This window comes from Heloderma suspectum, chromosome 2, assembly GCF_057233095.1.
Source record: "Heloderma suspectum isolate Gila_16-S chromosome 2, 16-S_ref, whole genome shotgun sequence".
Classification (NCBI taxonomy): Eukaryota; Metazoa; Chordata; class Lepidosauria; order Squamata; family Helodermatidae; genus Heloderma; species Heloderma suspectum.
The window spans coordinates 220871646-220886211 of record NC_139459.1 but is presented as its reverse complement, the minus strand read 5'-3'; the positions used below and the strand labels follow the sequence as shown (position 1 = coordinate 220886211).

The following is a 14566-nucleotide window of genomic DNA, read 5'->3' as shown; positions in this document are numbered from 1 at the left end:
ATATACTCTGAGTGCCTACACCCAGTGGTTGGGGATATTTACTTATTTATTACTCATTTTATTTTAAAGATGTATACACTGCCTTTTTATTAGGGACATTTCTACATGGCTTTTATTCTGCACCTTTACCAGGGCTTCTGCTTCCAGATTCTTTATGGGTTTAAGATTGGCTCCTTTACACATGCTTTTTTCTGGGGGTTTTCTTTCCCCTTTCTATATGTTTCATTATACAGTCACTAAATGGTTCTGTGGTATAGCGGAACTATAAATGTAATGCCATTAAGAAAAATACTGCACCTTCCTCGATCTAAAAAAATCTGTGATAATAGTTGCAAAGCACTGGAGAGGACCTGGAGGATGACAGTATCGTGTAAAGGACCCACAAACTACCATGAGTGAGTAAACAATAGAAAGGCCTCCCAAGTGGCTTATGATACATGGCAATCACACACACACACACACACACACAGCGCCCTTTGTTCTTCTGGCTGATGGCAGAAGCCAAAACTTCCTTCTCTTTGCTTCTGTGGTCTCAGGAGGGCAAGTTCATTGGGCGCAGAGTTCTTTCTGGTAGGAAAGGCCAGGCTGGTCTTTGCCTTGCAGATATGGGGTATATGCTTATTATTTTGCATGTGGCCTGCACTGTTTTCAGGGGTTGGGACCTGAGCTATGGGTGTGTTCAGGGTAGATTCTGACTGTAAACCTACTGGCACCCGCAGAGCTAATAGCAGCTGGGTGTGATATAGATCAGGGGAAATAGCACCAAAGGAAAAGGATTAACCCCCCACCTTCCATGGCATCACTTCCCCAATCTTCAAAACTGCCATGTGTGACTGCTTCTGTTTCTGCTTCTTCTTGTTGTGAATAACAATAGCAACAACACAAGAGGTCCTGATTACAGATCTTTTGCATCATGCCTAGTTTGGCCCAGGCGTTTCATAACAAATTCATTACTGCTAGGTGTTACCCATTTCCTTATGGAGCACAGGTTGGGGTTGTTAAGTAAGATAAACTTACTGCCCCTATGTCATTGTCTGAAGAATTAAATGGCTCCCAAGAATAACAAAGCAGGCCATGCCTGGGGTAGATTACAGAATATCTGGGGAATTGTCTGGACACAAACGGGAGAAACTGTGGATTCCCACCTTCTCTTTCCATGGCCTGGTGCACTGTGTAATATATTTCCACAGGGACCAGTCTAGGTGAGGAAATATGCCTTAACAACTTCCTCTTTAATCCCTAAGATACTTAGGGCACAAACTTTTGCATGTTTAGACCAAAAAAAATAAAAAAATCCTACCCCTCCCAGCTTGGATTGCACCCTCAATGACTCATTATTTATTTAAGAGATTTCTTATCTGCTTTTCTTTAAAAAATAAAAATAAACCTAAAGCGGGGTACAAGCAATACAGTAATACATTGACAAAAATATAATCAACAGATAAATAACAGTTTACACAATGCATCAAAAGAAAAGAGGGAAAGGTAATAAAAACCCCATAGGTCTTTAGCTGGCACCAAAGGCATGTAAGACTTGGTGCAGCCCATATATGAATGGGGACAGGGAGGGTTCCTCTCTGTGCAGAGGTGGCATATGATCAAGGGCCAGAAATGCCTGGCTGTATTGGCATAGTTTTTTAATTTAATCAAATTAATTCATTAATTAAAAATCTGCTCTGCCTCCGGAGATGAGAATAAAAGTTAAGCTGCAATCTCCTTTCACCTAGGATCAAGCACTGACATATTGGGATCTACCCCTTTGCCACATGTAAACATTGTGAGAAGGACACAGTGATAGTGGTGAAGGCGGTTTACGTTGAAAGAGTACACTTAAGGATTCCCATAGGGGTAGCCGTCTCCGTCTGTTGCAGCTAAAACAACACATGTATTATGGCATAAGCTTTTGCGGACTGCAGTCCACTTCACCAGATGCATGTTCGTGTTGTCCTGAGTTACTCACACACATATACAGCCACATAGTTGGGGGTGGGGATCACAGTGAGGTCAAAGGGATTAAGTTTCCTCTATCTGCAGATCTTCTCAAGATGATACCCTTTGCCAAATCTGTGAACACTTTCTTGGGAGTTAGCCCCTCACTGAATACTCAGAAGACACACGAGAGATCTGTAATTGGACCTCGTGATGATTTTATTTTTAGTTAAAAGCAACCATATTGGGGAGGGGTGGATTGGATCTGGGCAGCAGTGCTGGTGGAGGAGAAGTTAGTTAACCCTTTCCCCATGTGTTATTTCCTGCTGCACCAATTCAGCTATGGTCCATGGTGACTGCTTTTACTTAAAAATAGAAAAGCCAGAAGATCAGATTGCAGATCTCCCATGCAGTGTTACATTTTGGCTTTCAGTGTGACTTAATTTTGAGTAAACATGACCATATGGCTCTTTAAATGAGCAGTCAACATTCTGGAAATTCTGTACTTTGTGACCATAGAAGATTTTGTTTAAAAAATTCTGAAACTGATACTGGCTCATTGCTGGTTTAATGATTTTTTTTTTCTTTCAGCGACCAATTTTTTGTCTTAAAGCAACTGTGAAGCAAGCCAGGGGTATTCTGGGTAAAGATGTCAGTGGTGAGTAGAAGGGTATTTGGAACTCAAATGCAGAAACTTCAGGACGTGATGATAGATGAGATGGGCTCTGCTTGTAAAAACCTGTTGAATTTGTCAGATTATGCAAACTGTTGCTGTTTGGGACACATTGATGCCTAAGGTTGTAGCCATGTTAGGTAAATGTAATAAATAAATAAAATTTAGAAATGTAACAAATAAATGTAACAAATAAATAAAATGTGGTGCCCTCCAGATGCATTGGAGTACAATGCTGTTTCCCCCATGTTTTTTCATGCACTTTAAGCACCAACTATATATGGGCAGAGCCTGATGAAACCAAAACACAGGGCCACCCAGCTTCCCCTCTACCCATCCTGCCTTCACTCTTAGGGTAAGCCAAATAGGGGAGGGGGTTATATTGAAAGAGATCTGTACAAAGCATTGCAGTGGAGACCTTACTCATTACTATGGCCTGGGATTCTACAGGTAACTTCCAATTCTCTGAGCCTATTGCCATGGCTGACACCTGACCTGTCTGTTGCTGTTTTTTATTCATAGCATGTTTAAGCATGTCTGCAGGATAGGATGAGGTCAGACATCCCCCCGCTTAATGTTGGAGAACTGGAATGCGAGAGCAGCTGAATGCTAACCCTGCTGGAGACTTGGGAGGGCCTCCAGATATGGTGGCCCACAACTCCCATCAGCCCTAGCCAGAATAGCTAATGGTGAGGGATGCTGGGAATTGTGGCCCTCCAGATGTTTTGGCCTACAAGTTGCCCACCCGTGCTTTAGAGTATTCCCACATATAGCAGTTACAAACTCCCGTCCTGCTGGCAGTGATGGGGCTTTAACATGTGAAGGAAATACTGTACATTTCAATAGCTGCTACTTCTGGGCTTGCAGGATTCAGCGACCCATACTGCCTCCTAGGGATAGAAGCTAAAAGGCAGGACTCTTCCACCAATAGCACTTCCCATCAAGAGAACAAGAAACGATCAAAGGCCGTGGTGAAGAATCTGATCCCTGAAGACCAGACTCACCGGACTCAAGTCATCAGTCAGACGCTAAATCCCGTCTGGGATGAAACCTTTATCCTGTACGTCCCATCTCCTTAGAATATTCATTTTGCTTCTCCCTTGACAGATTGTACCTTATTGGAGAAGCTGTTCTCTATACTGTAGCTTTTTACAGCGTGGTTTTTGATGACTGCTGTGTGAACCAGACTGATCCGCAGCTAGGTGGCAGACCCAGGAATGGGAGGATCTGATGTTCTTTGGGTGAGGGTGACTGAGAGAGATGAACATATCGCTGTCTGCAATATTAGGACAACTCCAGAAGTGAGGACTAAACAAAGTCAGATGGCTCTCATAATGAGGGAGGCTTGGGAGGGTATGTTGGTTGGGCTGCAGCAGAGATATTGGGATGGGCCAAGCACAATCTCAGTTCAGCATACTGTCTGCTTGTGAGAACAGATACTGAAGGGGAGTTCGCAACTCAAAGCAATTAAGAGCACAATCCTATTCATGTTTAAACAGAAAAAAGTCCTACAACTCTCAGCGTTCCACATGCTGGGAGTTGTAGGACTTTTTCTGTCTAAACGTTCATAGGATTACACCCTAAGGCTTCTCTTTACAAGACAGGGAAACAAGATGTTGGCCAGTCCTGCTCTATATACGTTTACCTCAATCTGGTGGTGGTGATTGCCTACCTTTATCAGCTGCTCTATCTCTTCTTTGCTTTTATGGCTAATATTATGGAGAAGTGACACTGCTGACCTCACCTGTACACATGAGGAGGGAGTGGGATCACGCCCACTGGCCATGCCCCCTGCAAGCCAATGCACATCCTAACCACACACACACACACACACACACCCCATGGCTGCCAGTGTGAAGGATTTCCCTGATGTACATCTATATGGACATATGGCCCTTTCACACTGGCTTGGAGAACCTGGTTGGTGTACATGTTGGCATAAAGGGTGCATAGCCAGTAGGCGCTATCCTGCTTCCCCTCACATTCACTTCAATTTACACGGGGGATTGTATGTACCCGACCCCTCACTGTCAGCTGCGTACAAGTTGCACCGGTATTTTTTTTCAATTGTGTCTTCCAGGGAGTTTAACGATATAGAGAATGCCAGATTCCATTTGGACATGTGGTGAGTAGGATTGGGTGTTAGTTCACGTAGAAATTGTACCCCATGACACCTTAGGATTAAGCATTCAGAATTAAGTCAAACCGGAGGCTGATTCCTATTGCAAGCATAGTATAAATCAGTGATGGGGAGCCAGCACACCACAGGTTGGATGCAGTCCATCTAGCCTGTGGAAGGTCCCAGGTTCAACCCCCAGTATCTCCAGGTAGGGCTGGGAAAGAATCCTGCCTGAAACCCTGGAGAGCCATTGCTGCCAGTCAGTGCCAACAATACTGGGCTTGATGGACCAACAGTCTGACCCCGTATAAGGCAGCTTCCTGTGACCGGCCTGCCATGTGTTCCTATGACCAACCTGTGGCCTCCCATTCTTGCACCTCCCCCACACCCGCTCCCAGCAGGTAAGATTTTTTTTTAAAAGCCTGATTGCAGTGCAAAGGGGGGGGTGTTGGGGGGGCATTGCAACTTGGGAGGGAAGGCTGGGCCTCTCCATGTGCTGCAGCCCTTCCTCCACAGCAGTGATGCTTGGGGAAAAGGCTCTCATGGTTTCCAAGAGACCTTTGCCAGCCCTAATTGCTACATGAGGTGGGGACATTTCTGTGTGTGTGTGTGTGTGTGTGTGTGTGTGTGTGTAAAAGAGAGAGTGTGGAGTGTGTGTGTGTGGGTGTCTCGGGTGAGTGTGGGGTGTGTATGAGAGTGTGTGGGGTGTAGGTGGGGTGTATATATGAGAGAGAGTGGTGTGTGTGAGCTGGGTGGGTAGGTGAGTATGTGGGCAGTGGGTGAGTGGTGTGTGTGTGTGGGGGTGAGTATGTGGGGGTCTGTGGGGTGTGCATGGGGCATGTGTATGAGAGAGTGTGGGGTGGCCTTGCCCACTTCTTGTTTTGGCTCTACCTGCTGCTGCCATGCAGCCACTGGAAGGTCAGCAACGAAGGACTAAAAATGGTATATATCCTGCCAGGCCCATTTTTACTGAACCTAGGTTGTCCCAATAAATGTGTTTGAACAGATCTTGTTGCATGGGATGGAAATCTCTCTCACACTAGTCACATGCCTACCACCAGAAATATTTTTGCAAGGGAGTCTCCATTTTGTATCCCTTCAAAGATCTCTGAGGGCTTGGGCTGACTTGTATCCTCACACAGCCAAGCCAGTTTGGGACTATCTCTCTAGCGCTTGGCTAAAATGCTAAATTCTATTTCGGTGCCAAAGGTACTGCTCCTCTAGCTGTGGTTCTGTTCCTCTCTGTTTCACTGGAGCTCTTGAAAAGGGACATCAATGCACATTTTAGTATCCCTTTCTTGCAGGGATTCTGACGATGTTGAAACGGTACGCCACAAACTGGGAGAACTCACAGACCTCCACGGGCTGAAGAGGTTTGTGCTAATAATGGTCCTTTTCACATTTTGTACAGTTAGTTCTCCTTAATTTAGGAGAGAGTATTACACAAAATAAATGTTTAAAGAATAAAATGCAATATATCCTTTGCTCCTCTGTACATGAGAAATCTTTCTGTCATTTCACCATCCCTGGCTTGCTTTTTCTTGCCCAGGATTTTTAAGGATGCTCGGAAGGACAAAGGGCAGGATGACTTTCTGGGAAATGTGGTACTTCGCCTGCAGGTGAGGAATGGTAGAGTGAGTTGCAATCCTATTGAACATTTACATTCCGCAATCAGAAGATACTGACGCAAGTTATCACCTGCCGGAACTCTCTTAACCTCCTCCACCCTTTCTCATGCAACTGTTGTTTTCTCTCCTTGTTTGCATAGGACCTGCATTGCAGGGATGACCGCTGGTACAAGCTGGAACCTCGCACAGAAACCTACCCCAACAGAGGCCACTGCCATCTGCAGTTCCTTTTCGTCCACAAGAAGGTAGTGGAGGAGCCCATTCACATTTTGATAGAGATGCGAGACCATCCACAAGGGAACCAAGGGAGGCCCCGATCTATGTGCTACAGTCTCTGACTAGCATGGCTACAAGGGGTGGGGGCCTTTTCTGCTTTGGTGTCACACCTGTGGCGCTCTCTCCCTCAGGAGGTTTGTTTGCCCCCCCTTTAGTTGCCTTCCAAAAGATAGTGAAGACTTTCCTATTTAAGAAGGCATTCAGAAGTTGTGAAACTGTGATGTGCTACTATATTTTATGGCAGTTCTATTGAGAATGAGCACTTCACTGGCATGGGCTTTGTCTTATGGATTTGTATCCTGCCTTGGATCTCTGTGTGCTTCCGGACGGAGGGCTCCTAGACCTACCAGTCAAAAGACATTGTGCAGCCATTCCATCTTTTTCTCCTTAACCATTTTTTTCTGTTAAGAAAAAAGGCAAAAGAAGTGGTGGGAAAGCACAGGAGGGTTAAAAAATTGAAAATGGTGATGTCTGGACCCCCCATAAAATTATCCAAATGAAGCAAGTGACCGCACACTTCAAAGCCTCTTCTGGAAGCATCCTGCTGGTGCTTCCAGAGGAGGCTTTTATCACACCATCACCCCACCTCATTCACATTATTTTAGGAGGGGCCCAGAAAACATCATCTTCCACTCATGACTCTCTGCTTTTCCCACAACGTCTCCCACCGCCTTTCTTACCATGGAAAATCTATTAAGAAAAGGCGGAATAGCTGCACAATGCTTTCTGATTGCTAGCGCTAGGACCCTGCCAACTGGAAATACCCCAAGTCTTGGACAAAGGCAAATAATAAACATAATAAATAACAAAATACCATTTTGCTTGCCAGTGTGCTAATACATCAAAGGCTCAGACCTCTTACTACACTTGAATATTTAGAGACAGACCCAAGCTTCTCTGATATCATGAAAGAGGGTGTCTCTGTAGAGAGGAGGCTTGCTGGTCATCCAGAGGCCTCCATCGTATCTAAAAGCTGGATCCTTGGTCTTGTTTCCTTTTCAGAGGGCCACCGCAGCCAGCAAGATGCAACCAAGCTACACGGTCCATCGGCACCTTCTTCAGCAGATGGTTTCCTATGAGATTCTTCAGCATCAGGTAAATGAGAAAGAACAGAACCAGTTCAGGAAACTGCTGCGGCGTGGAACGTAGCAGGGGGAAGGGTTTGAGCTGTAGGCTGATTAAGCAGTCTGGCTGGTTGGCAGCTCCACCTACAAAAGTAGGTGAAAAGTAGGCTACCTGAATCCACAGGTAGATTCAGGCAGCATGTAAGCAAGAAGTCAAAAACTAATTATGCAGGAGGCGGGAATGACCTTTGCCTCTCCTTTAAAAACCAGGAGGAGCAGTCATGTGATGGATTCCCGTTTTTGTCTCCCCCCGTTTTTGTTCTACAGTAAAATATAATGGAGAGAGAGTTCCCCTCCTCTTCAAACTGGTGCCATTTTCAGTTTAATAGGATACTTTCCATGCCAACGATGTCGTCCAGATGTACAACGTTACATGTGCTTCGAAACAATGACATATTAGTGACAAACAAAAGTAGGCAAGGTGCTGTCTTGTGCAGTGTCTACTCACTACTGCTTTGGATGCTATGAAGTTCACTTTATTGAACTATTGAACTCCACTTCCTTGCTCTACAGCAGAATTGCTCAGTTGCATTGCAGGGAAGGCTAGCTCCTCTGCTGCCCATGGGGATATCATCTCTCCCATGTACCCGCTGCCCATGGTGACTGCTAGCGTTCTCATGCCAGGCTTCCGTTTTCTTATAAGACAGCATATGTGCACACATGCGCCGTGTCATAAGGGAACATAGTAGTCATGGCAAATCACAGAGAAAAGCAAGGGCAATGCTGAGCAGATGGGAAGAGTCAGAAACTGGATAGGACATTTTCAGTGGTGGGCAGGCTGGATGTGGCCCAACGGTCACTTAGTGCAAAAGAACATCCTATGGCATGGAGTGACATGATGCACCATGATCACTCCTTGTGGCACACTGATCAATACAGGCTACATCCTTGGGAGTGCTTCAGTAGCTTGTCTCCACGCAGAAGGCTCAGTTTGGTTACTCTCCAATTCCCTCCATACAATTCAATAATCTGTCCTAGATAAATGAGGCAAAGGGAAACTGAATGTCAGTGGAAACAAGCACCAAGCAAGTATCTCACTAGGCATAAGGTAGCTGGTCTTTAGAGCGTCTCAGAGCAGCCATGTAACAGGACTGCTGCAGTCTCTTTCTTCTACCTGATCAGGAGGAACCATTTTGCTGTTCCTCTTCCCTGCAGGCTGGCAGCACATCCTGGGATGGGGAGTTGAGCAAACATGCCAGTACAATCCTGTATCTACATGCTACTGAGAAAGACCTTTCAGATTTCCACCAGGTTATGGCGTAAGTATCTCCTGCACCCTCCCACCTGAGGTGGCAGCATCTGGGAAACAAAGACCTGGTTCTCATGTAACAATAACCCAGGATATGGGTTGAGTATGAGTTGTCATAGAATCATGGGCTGTTGTTGAATTGTGGGTTGTTGTTATCTGCGAATCCTGCCCTATGTTAACTACGAACAACCCAGATTTCACAACTCAATAACAAACCATGGGTTCTCTTCCCAGGTTGTTTGTGGTTACTAATCCATAGTTAAACCATAGTGCAGGGTTTGCATGTAACAACAACCCATGATTCCACGACCACCCATGATTCAATGACAATCCATATTCACGGTTGTCATCACGTGTGAACCAGGCCAAAGACTGACTTAAAAGCTTGGTGCTGGGAAGGGACTGGGTTTCTGTTCCCAGTTCTGCTACTCTACGTTCTTTAAATGTTTAAAATGCCTATAATGGTTATTTCCTATTATATAAGGAAGCTGCAAAGTTTAATTAAAGCCTTCAGGTATGCCATGTGATCAATGGAAGTTACTGCAAAACTTAGGAGTTAGCCACAGATGTACTCATCTGATTCTTCCACTAGACCTAGAATCCCATACACGGATTTGATTATTTTGGCTTTTCTTTTTTAAGTGGGATCCCTTCTTCTTGACTGATTTCTGCATGCTGCACACTGAATGTGATCCCGTCAATGGGCCTTCCCAAGGCTATTTAGTGTTCCAGAAGGATACGTATAATCCTTTTTTCTTCCACCATCACTCTTCAGTCCCTTCTATAACAACCACTTTCAACTTCTGCAAAACAAACAAACAAACAAACAAACAAAACAAAAAATGATTTTACAACAGAAAGAAGGAATATCAAGCTAATTTTTGTAAAGATACCTAATCTGCACAATTTATTCCAGTCAATTAATGTGAGTTTGTTTTTGTTTTGTTTTTATAATATTGCAGAATTTGGACTTCTTTGATTAATTTGGATATCTCCACCCTTTGAGTGAATACTGCCACAACCCCACTAGTTTTGTGGGAGGTTTTATCTTCACTATTTCAGTCCTCTTCTTCCCTCCTTGACACAGGCACTGGCTGGCTTACAGCAAGCTATACCAGATCTTGGAGTTCGACAGTAACTGCCTGCTCCACCAGATCACCAGCATAGAGTACCAGTGGGTGCAAGGACGGTTAAGATCTGAACAGGTAAGAAATAAAGTGGCTTGGAATTATAGGCCTGGTAGAATGTTCCTGTCCAGCTAGAGAGAGCTTTAGAAACTATAAGGCTTGATCTAAAAGGGATTCCTACTGAGTCCTCAGTGTGTATTTATGCAGCAACACCGACATACACTATTATTGTTACTGTTACTGTTATTATCATTTCTATACTGCCCCATACCTGAAGCTCTCTGGGCAGTTTGCAAAGGTTAAAAACATTAAAAATACAATCTGCAAAATTTAAAAACATAAAACACACACAAACAGACAGTATACACAGAGACACACAGTATATCTAAAAACAATGTTGAGCAATCCGCCAAACTACTTACACATGCACAAAAATCTAGCCCTTTGGTGGCTCCTAGCGGTTGCTGTTCTTGCCCCAGCACCCACCAGGTTTTGCCTCTTTTTACTGCAACCTTATTTCCTTTCATTCTACTCCTCTGCCAGTGTGGGAGATCTCTATAGCTGTCCTTACCAGCAGTGGGGAAGCCATATTCTGGATGCCTTCTGTCCTCAGTGTAGCTTTGGCTCCTGCCTGGGCAGCAGAGGGGTCTTTTTACAGAGGCCCTAGGGAAGGGGTGGGGAGTGGGGTTGCTGCTCTGCTGTTCTCAAGTGGAACTGAGCACAGTGATGTCTGTCTCATCAGTTCTAATGTATTCTTCACTGCTTCCTTCAGAAAACAGAACTGGCTGACTCTTTCCAGTCCTTGCTGTCCTATGGGATTTCTCTCATCCAGAGGTTCCGGATTGTCTTCCCGCTCTCTGCTCCCAAGTCTACACAGAGGCTTCATTCGCTGCTCAGGTTAGCTGTCAGAAATGTCCGCTATGAAGAGGGACCACAATCAGCCCTCACATACCAAGCCTCAGGAGGAAAGGCTTCCAACAACCATCAAGTAGAAACACTCACTCCCATTACTGCCTGATTAAGCAGCAATACATGACCTTGTGTGAACATTATTTTCTGATATTATTTGTATCTGTGTTTAGTGGCACTTCAAAGGGTAGCAAATGTATTATGGCATCAGCTTTCATGGACTAGAGCAGCGGTCCCCAACCTTTTTAGGACCAGGGACCGGTCCGTGGAAGACAATTTTTCCACGGACCAGGGGAGGGATGGGACCGGGCTGTAGTAGGGGTGTGGGAACCCCCCTTACCTTGGGTCCTCGGGGGGGGGCAATCCGTTCCGTCCCCCCCGAATCCTCACTGGCCCTGGCCGGCTCCGCTGCATGGCGAGTCCGTGGAGCTGCTGGCCGGCTCTGGCTGGGGGAGGACTTCCGGCCGCCAGGACGCAAATTGCGTCAGCATAGCGGATGCCATTTACGTCCCAGTTCTTTGTCGTAATAGGCTATTACTGCAAAGAACAGGGCCGGAGCTGGCCGGGAGCTCTGTGGACTTGCCGCGGAGCGGAGCCAGCCAGGGCCAGCAAGGATTCCAGGGCAGGGGGGAGGGACGGATCGCCTCCCCCCCATGGAGCCAAGGTAAGGGGGGGTTCCCACACCCCTACTGCGGCCCGGTCCCTAACAGGCCACGGACCAGTACCCCTGGACTAGAGTGTATAGGTTATGCCATAATAAATGGTGTCACCAAATGGTTTGTTGGTTTTGCTGCAACAGACTAACACGACTAAACCTCTGGAAGTCTTTCATTTAACAGTGCAGTGCTATGCATGTCTACTCAGAGTAAGTCCCACTGAGATGAACTGGTATGTGTAGGAATGCAGCCTAAGCCACCTCCACATCTGAGATGCTGAATGAATTTACATGTGCAGCACAATGAGGTGACACAGCAAACTGTAGCCTCAGACTGAAGGTGGGGGATACCATCTGTGAATGGTCCCCCCGACCCATGTTGAAAAAGAAACCTAATACAGCAGAGGAGGGCGGGGCTATTTATTTGTATAATGTATTTATATCCTGACCTTTAGGATAAAACCCTCACAAAACAGCTAACTGCAACTAATACATGCAATATATTGAACAATAAAATATTAAAAAGGAAAACCAGTAAATTAACCATTTAAACAGCAGCAACTAAAAAATGAAGCCAAATAAAGTCATCCATAAAAAGCTGAGCAGAATAAAAACGTTTAAAAAATCCGCTTAGACCCAGCAGTGAGGGGGCCATAAGCAACCCACAGGGGAGGGGGTTCCAAAGATGTGGGTCACCACTAAAAAGGCTCTGTCCCTGTTACATGTCAAAGTGATGGATCTTAATGGTGGGCCAGAGAGTAAGGCCTCTGGGGCCAGTCTAAAGGCCTTGGGAGGTTGGATGCTGATGGTCCTTCAAGTAACCTGGTCCCAAATCATTAAAGGTCAAAACCAGCACTTTAAATTGAGCCTGGAAAATGAATTGGCAAGCAATGCAACTGATGCAGAATTGGTGTGATGTGATTTGAGCATCTGGCCTCCACAAGCATCCTGGCAGCTGCATTCTGTACCAGCTGAAGATTCTGAACTGTCTTTATGGGCAGCCCCATGTAGGGAGCCTTAGAGTAATCTAGACTGGATATAATCAGGCCATGTGTATCTGAAGCCAGTCCGCTTTCTCCAGATAGTGTTGTAGCTGGCAAACCAGCCTGAACTGGTAAAAGGCACTCCTAGGCACCAAAGCCACCTGCAGCTCCATAGATGGCTCTGGGTCCAATAGAACCACCAATTGCATATCGGGCTCTTTAGGGGAAATGCAACCCCATCCAGGACCAGTTGCAAACCTCCATCCAGATCAGCAGCCTTCCTGACCTCCAGTACCTCTGTCTTGTCTGGATTAAGTGTCAGTTTGTTCACCCTCATCCCTCCAAGAACCGCCTCCAAACAGCAATTTTTACCGCTTTGCTGAGATTAGTAGATGGAAAAGAGACAGAGAGCTGTGTGCCATCAGGATACTGATGACACCTCAGCCCACCCCTCCAAATGACCTTTCCTAGTGGCTTCATGTAGGTGGTAAAAAATATGGGGGACAAGATAGAAGCCTGATGTACCCCAAAGGTCAATGACTGTGAGATGGAACAGAAGTTATCCAACATTACCTTCTGGAAATGCCCTCGCCCCACCAGAAAGGACCAGAGCCATGGTAGCATCATGCTCCCAAGCCCCACTCTGAGAGGTGGTCTAGAAGAGCACCATGGCTGATGGTATTGAAAGCTGCTGAGAGCCTTGCTAGAATAGAGGTGGTAACCTTACTATGTGGGATGTGAAAAAAGAAATCTCAAAGCTTTATACAAATTTCACTAGATTTCAGCCATTTTTTTTTTGCCCTCACAGAGTCTTGGTCCAGATGTTTAAAATGAAAGCCTTCAGAGAATTTTGTACTCTGACCCCTGACCTTCAACAAATGGTGATGGAGGCACTCAAGGTACAGGGCCACATCAATGTCCTTATGCTTTCCTTTCACAAGCCCACAAAAGTAGCTCTCAGTACTTTTGAGGCCTTGAGGGTTCCCTTTCAGAGCAAAGGTGGAGCTAGAAAGAGATAATTCCGATCCTATTTGTTTCCTGAACTGGCCACTAGTGCTGGACCTTGGGTTGCCCATTCCTGCCACCATGGAGAAATGTGTGATCTAGCTTCACCTTCAGAGACTGTTGAGCATCTAGCATTTCACAGATGGCTCAAAAGGTCTAGTTTTGGTTCTAGACCTTTCCTCCTGTCCCATGTCATCCTTAGACATCTGGCATGATGTGCCTTCCCTTCCAACCTTGGGTTCAGATAACACATTGTTTGGATGTAATGACCAGTGTCTGATTTCATCCCCTGCATATGGGTTTTTAAGTGTGTTTGGGAGCGTGTGGAGAGCTGCTGTTGTACTCTTCATTCTGTGTCCTGTTTTCTTAGACCGGAACAGCAGAGTGGTTTCAGATGAAGAAGCAACACCTGAAGCCAATGGTAAAGGTAAATGTCTTTCCCAGACTGATGGGGTTTATGGTAATGGAATCTGGTCAGTTCTTGAATTGTATGCATCCCATAGATTTTTCGATGGCTGGTCCGATTCATTGGCTTTTGCCAAACTTCCACTACTCTCCCACCAAGACAGAGGGAAAGTAAGGGATTGTCCATGAGAGCAGACCTAGCCTTCCAAAATGAGCACTCATATATAGTCTGGGCAACCATAGATATGGCCAACAGCAACTTCATTCGGGGAAAATAGATCATTAGGTCACTTTTCCCCCGTGCCACAGAAATCACAGACATTGCTGCCAGCCATGTCTGTGACGGCTTAGGACGCGTCTACATGGAAACAGAATGAGAAGCGCTTCCGTTATTATCCGGATTTTCATGAAATTGCATTTGGTCTGTGACTGTAAAATACCGAGGCTGGCTGCCCTCTCTCCTTCCCTTCTGGGTATTCCTTAG

At 45.6% G+C, this 14566-nt stretch overlaps 1 protein-coding gene across 4 annotated transcripts in view; it reads left to right on the top strand.

Annotated features, from left to right (window-relative positions):
- Positions 1-14566, top strand: part of UNC13D (unc-13 homolog D) — a 66833-nt gene that overhangs the window by 24438 nt on the left and 27829 nt on the right. For all 4 annotated transcript variants that reach the window (XM_084838108.1, XM_084838110.1, XM_084838107.1 and 1 more), the window contains exons 5-16: positions 2521-2587; positions 3470-3662; positions 4683-4727; positions 6026-6094; positions 6271-6340; positions 6490-6594; positions 7628-7720; positions 8905-9008; positions 10086-10203; positions 10898-11022; positions 13481-13571; positions 14048-14104. In XM_084838108.1, the coding sequence (XP_084694234.1) occupies positions 2521-2587; positions 3470-3662; positions 4683-4727; positions 6026-6094; positions 6271-6340; positions 6490-6594; positions 7628-7720; positions 8905-9008; positions 10086-10203; positions 10898-11022; positions 13481-13571; positions 14048-14104 (1137 nt within the window). The remainder of the gene's footprint in view (positions 1-2520; positions 2588-3469; positions 3663-4682; positions 4728-6025; positions 6095-6270; positions 6341-6489; positions 6595-7627; positions 7721-8904; positions 9009-10085; positions 10204-10897; positions 11023-13480; positions 13572-14047; positions 14105-14566) is intronic.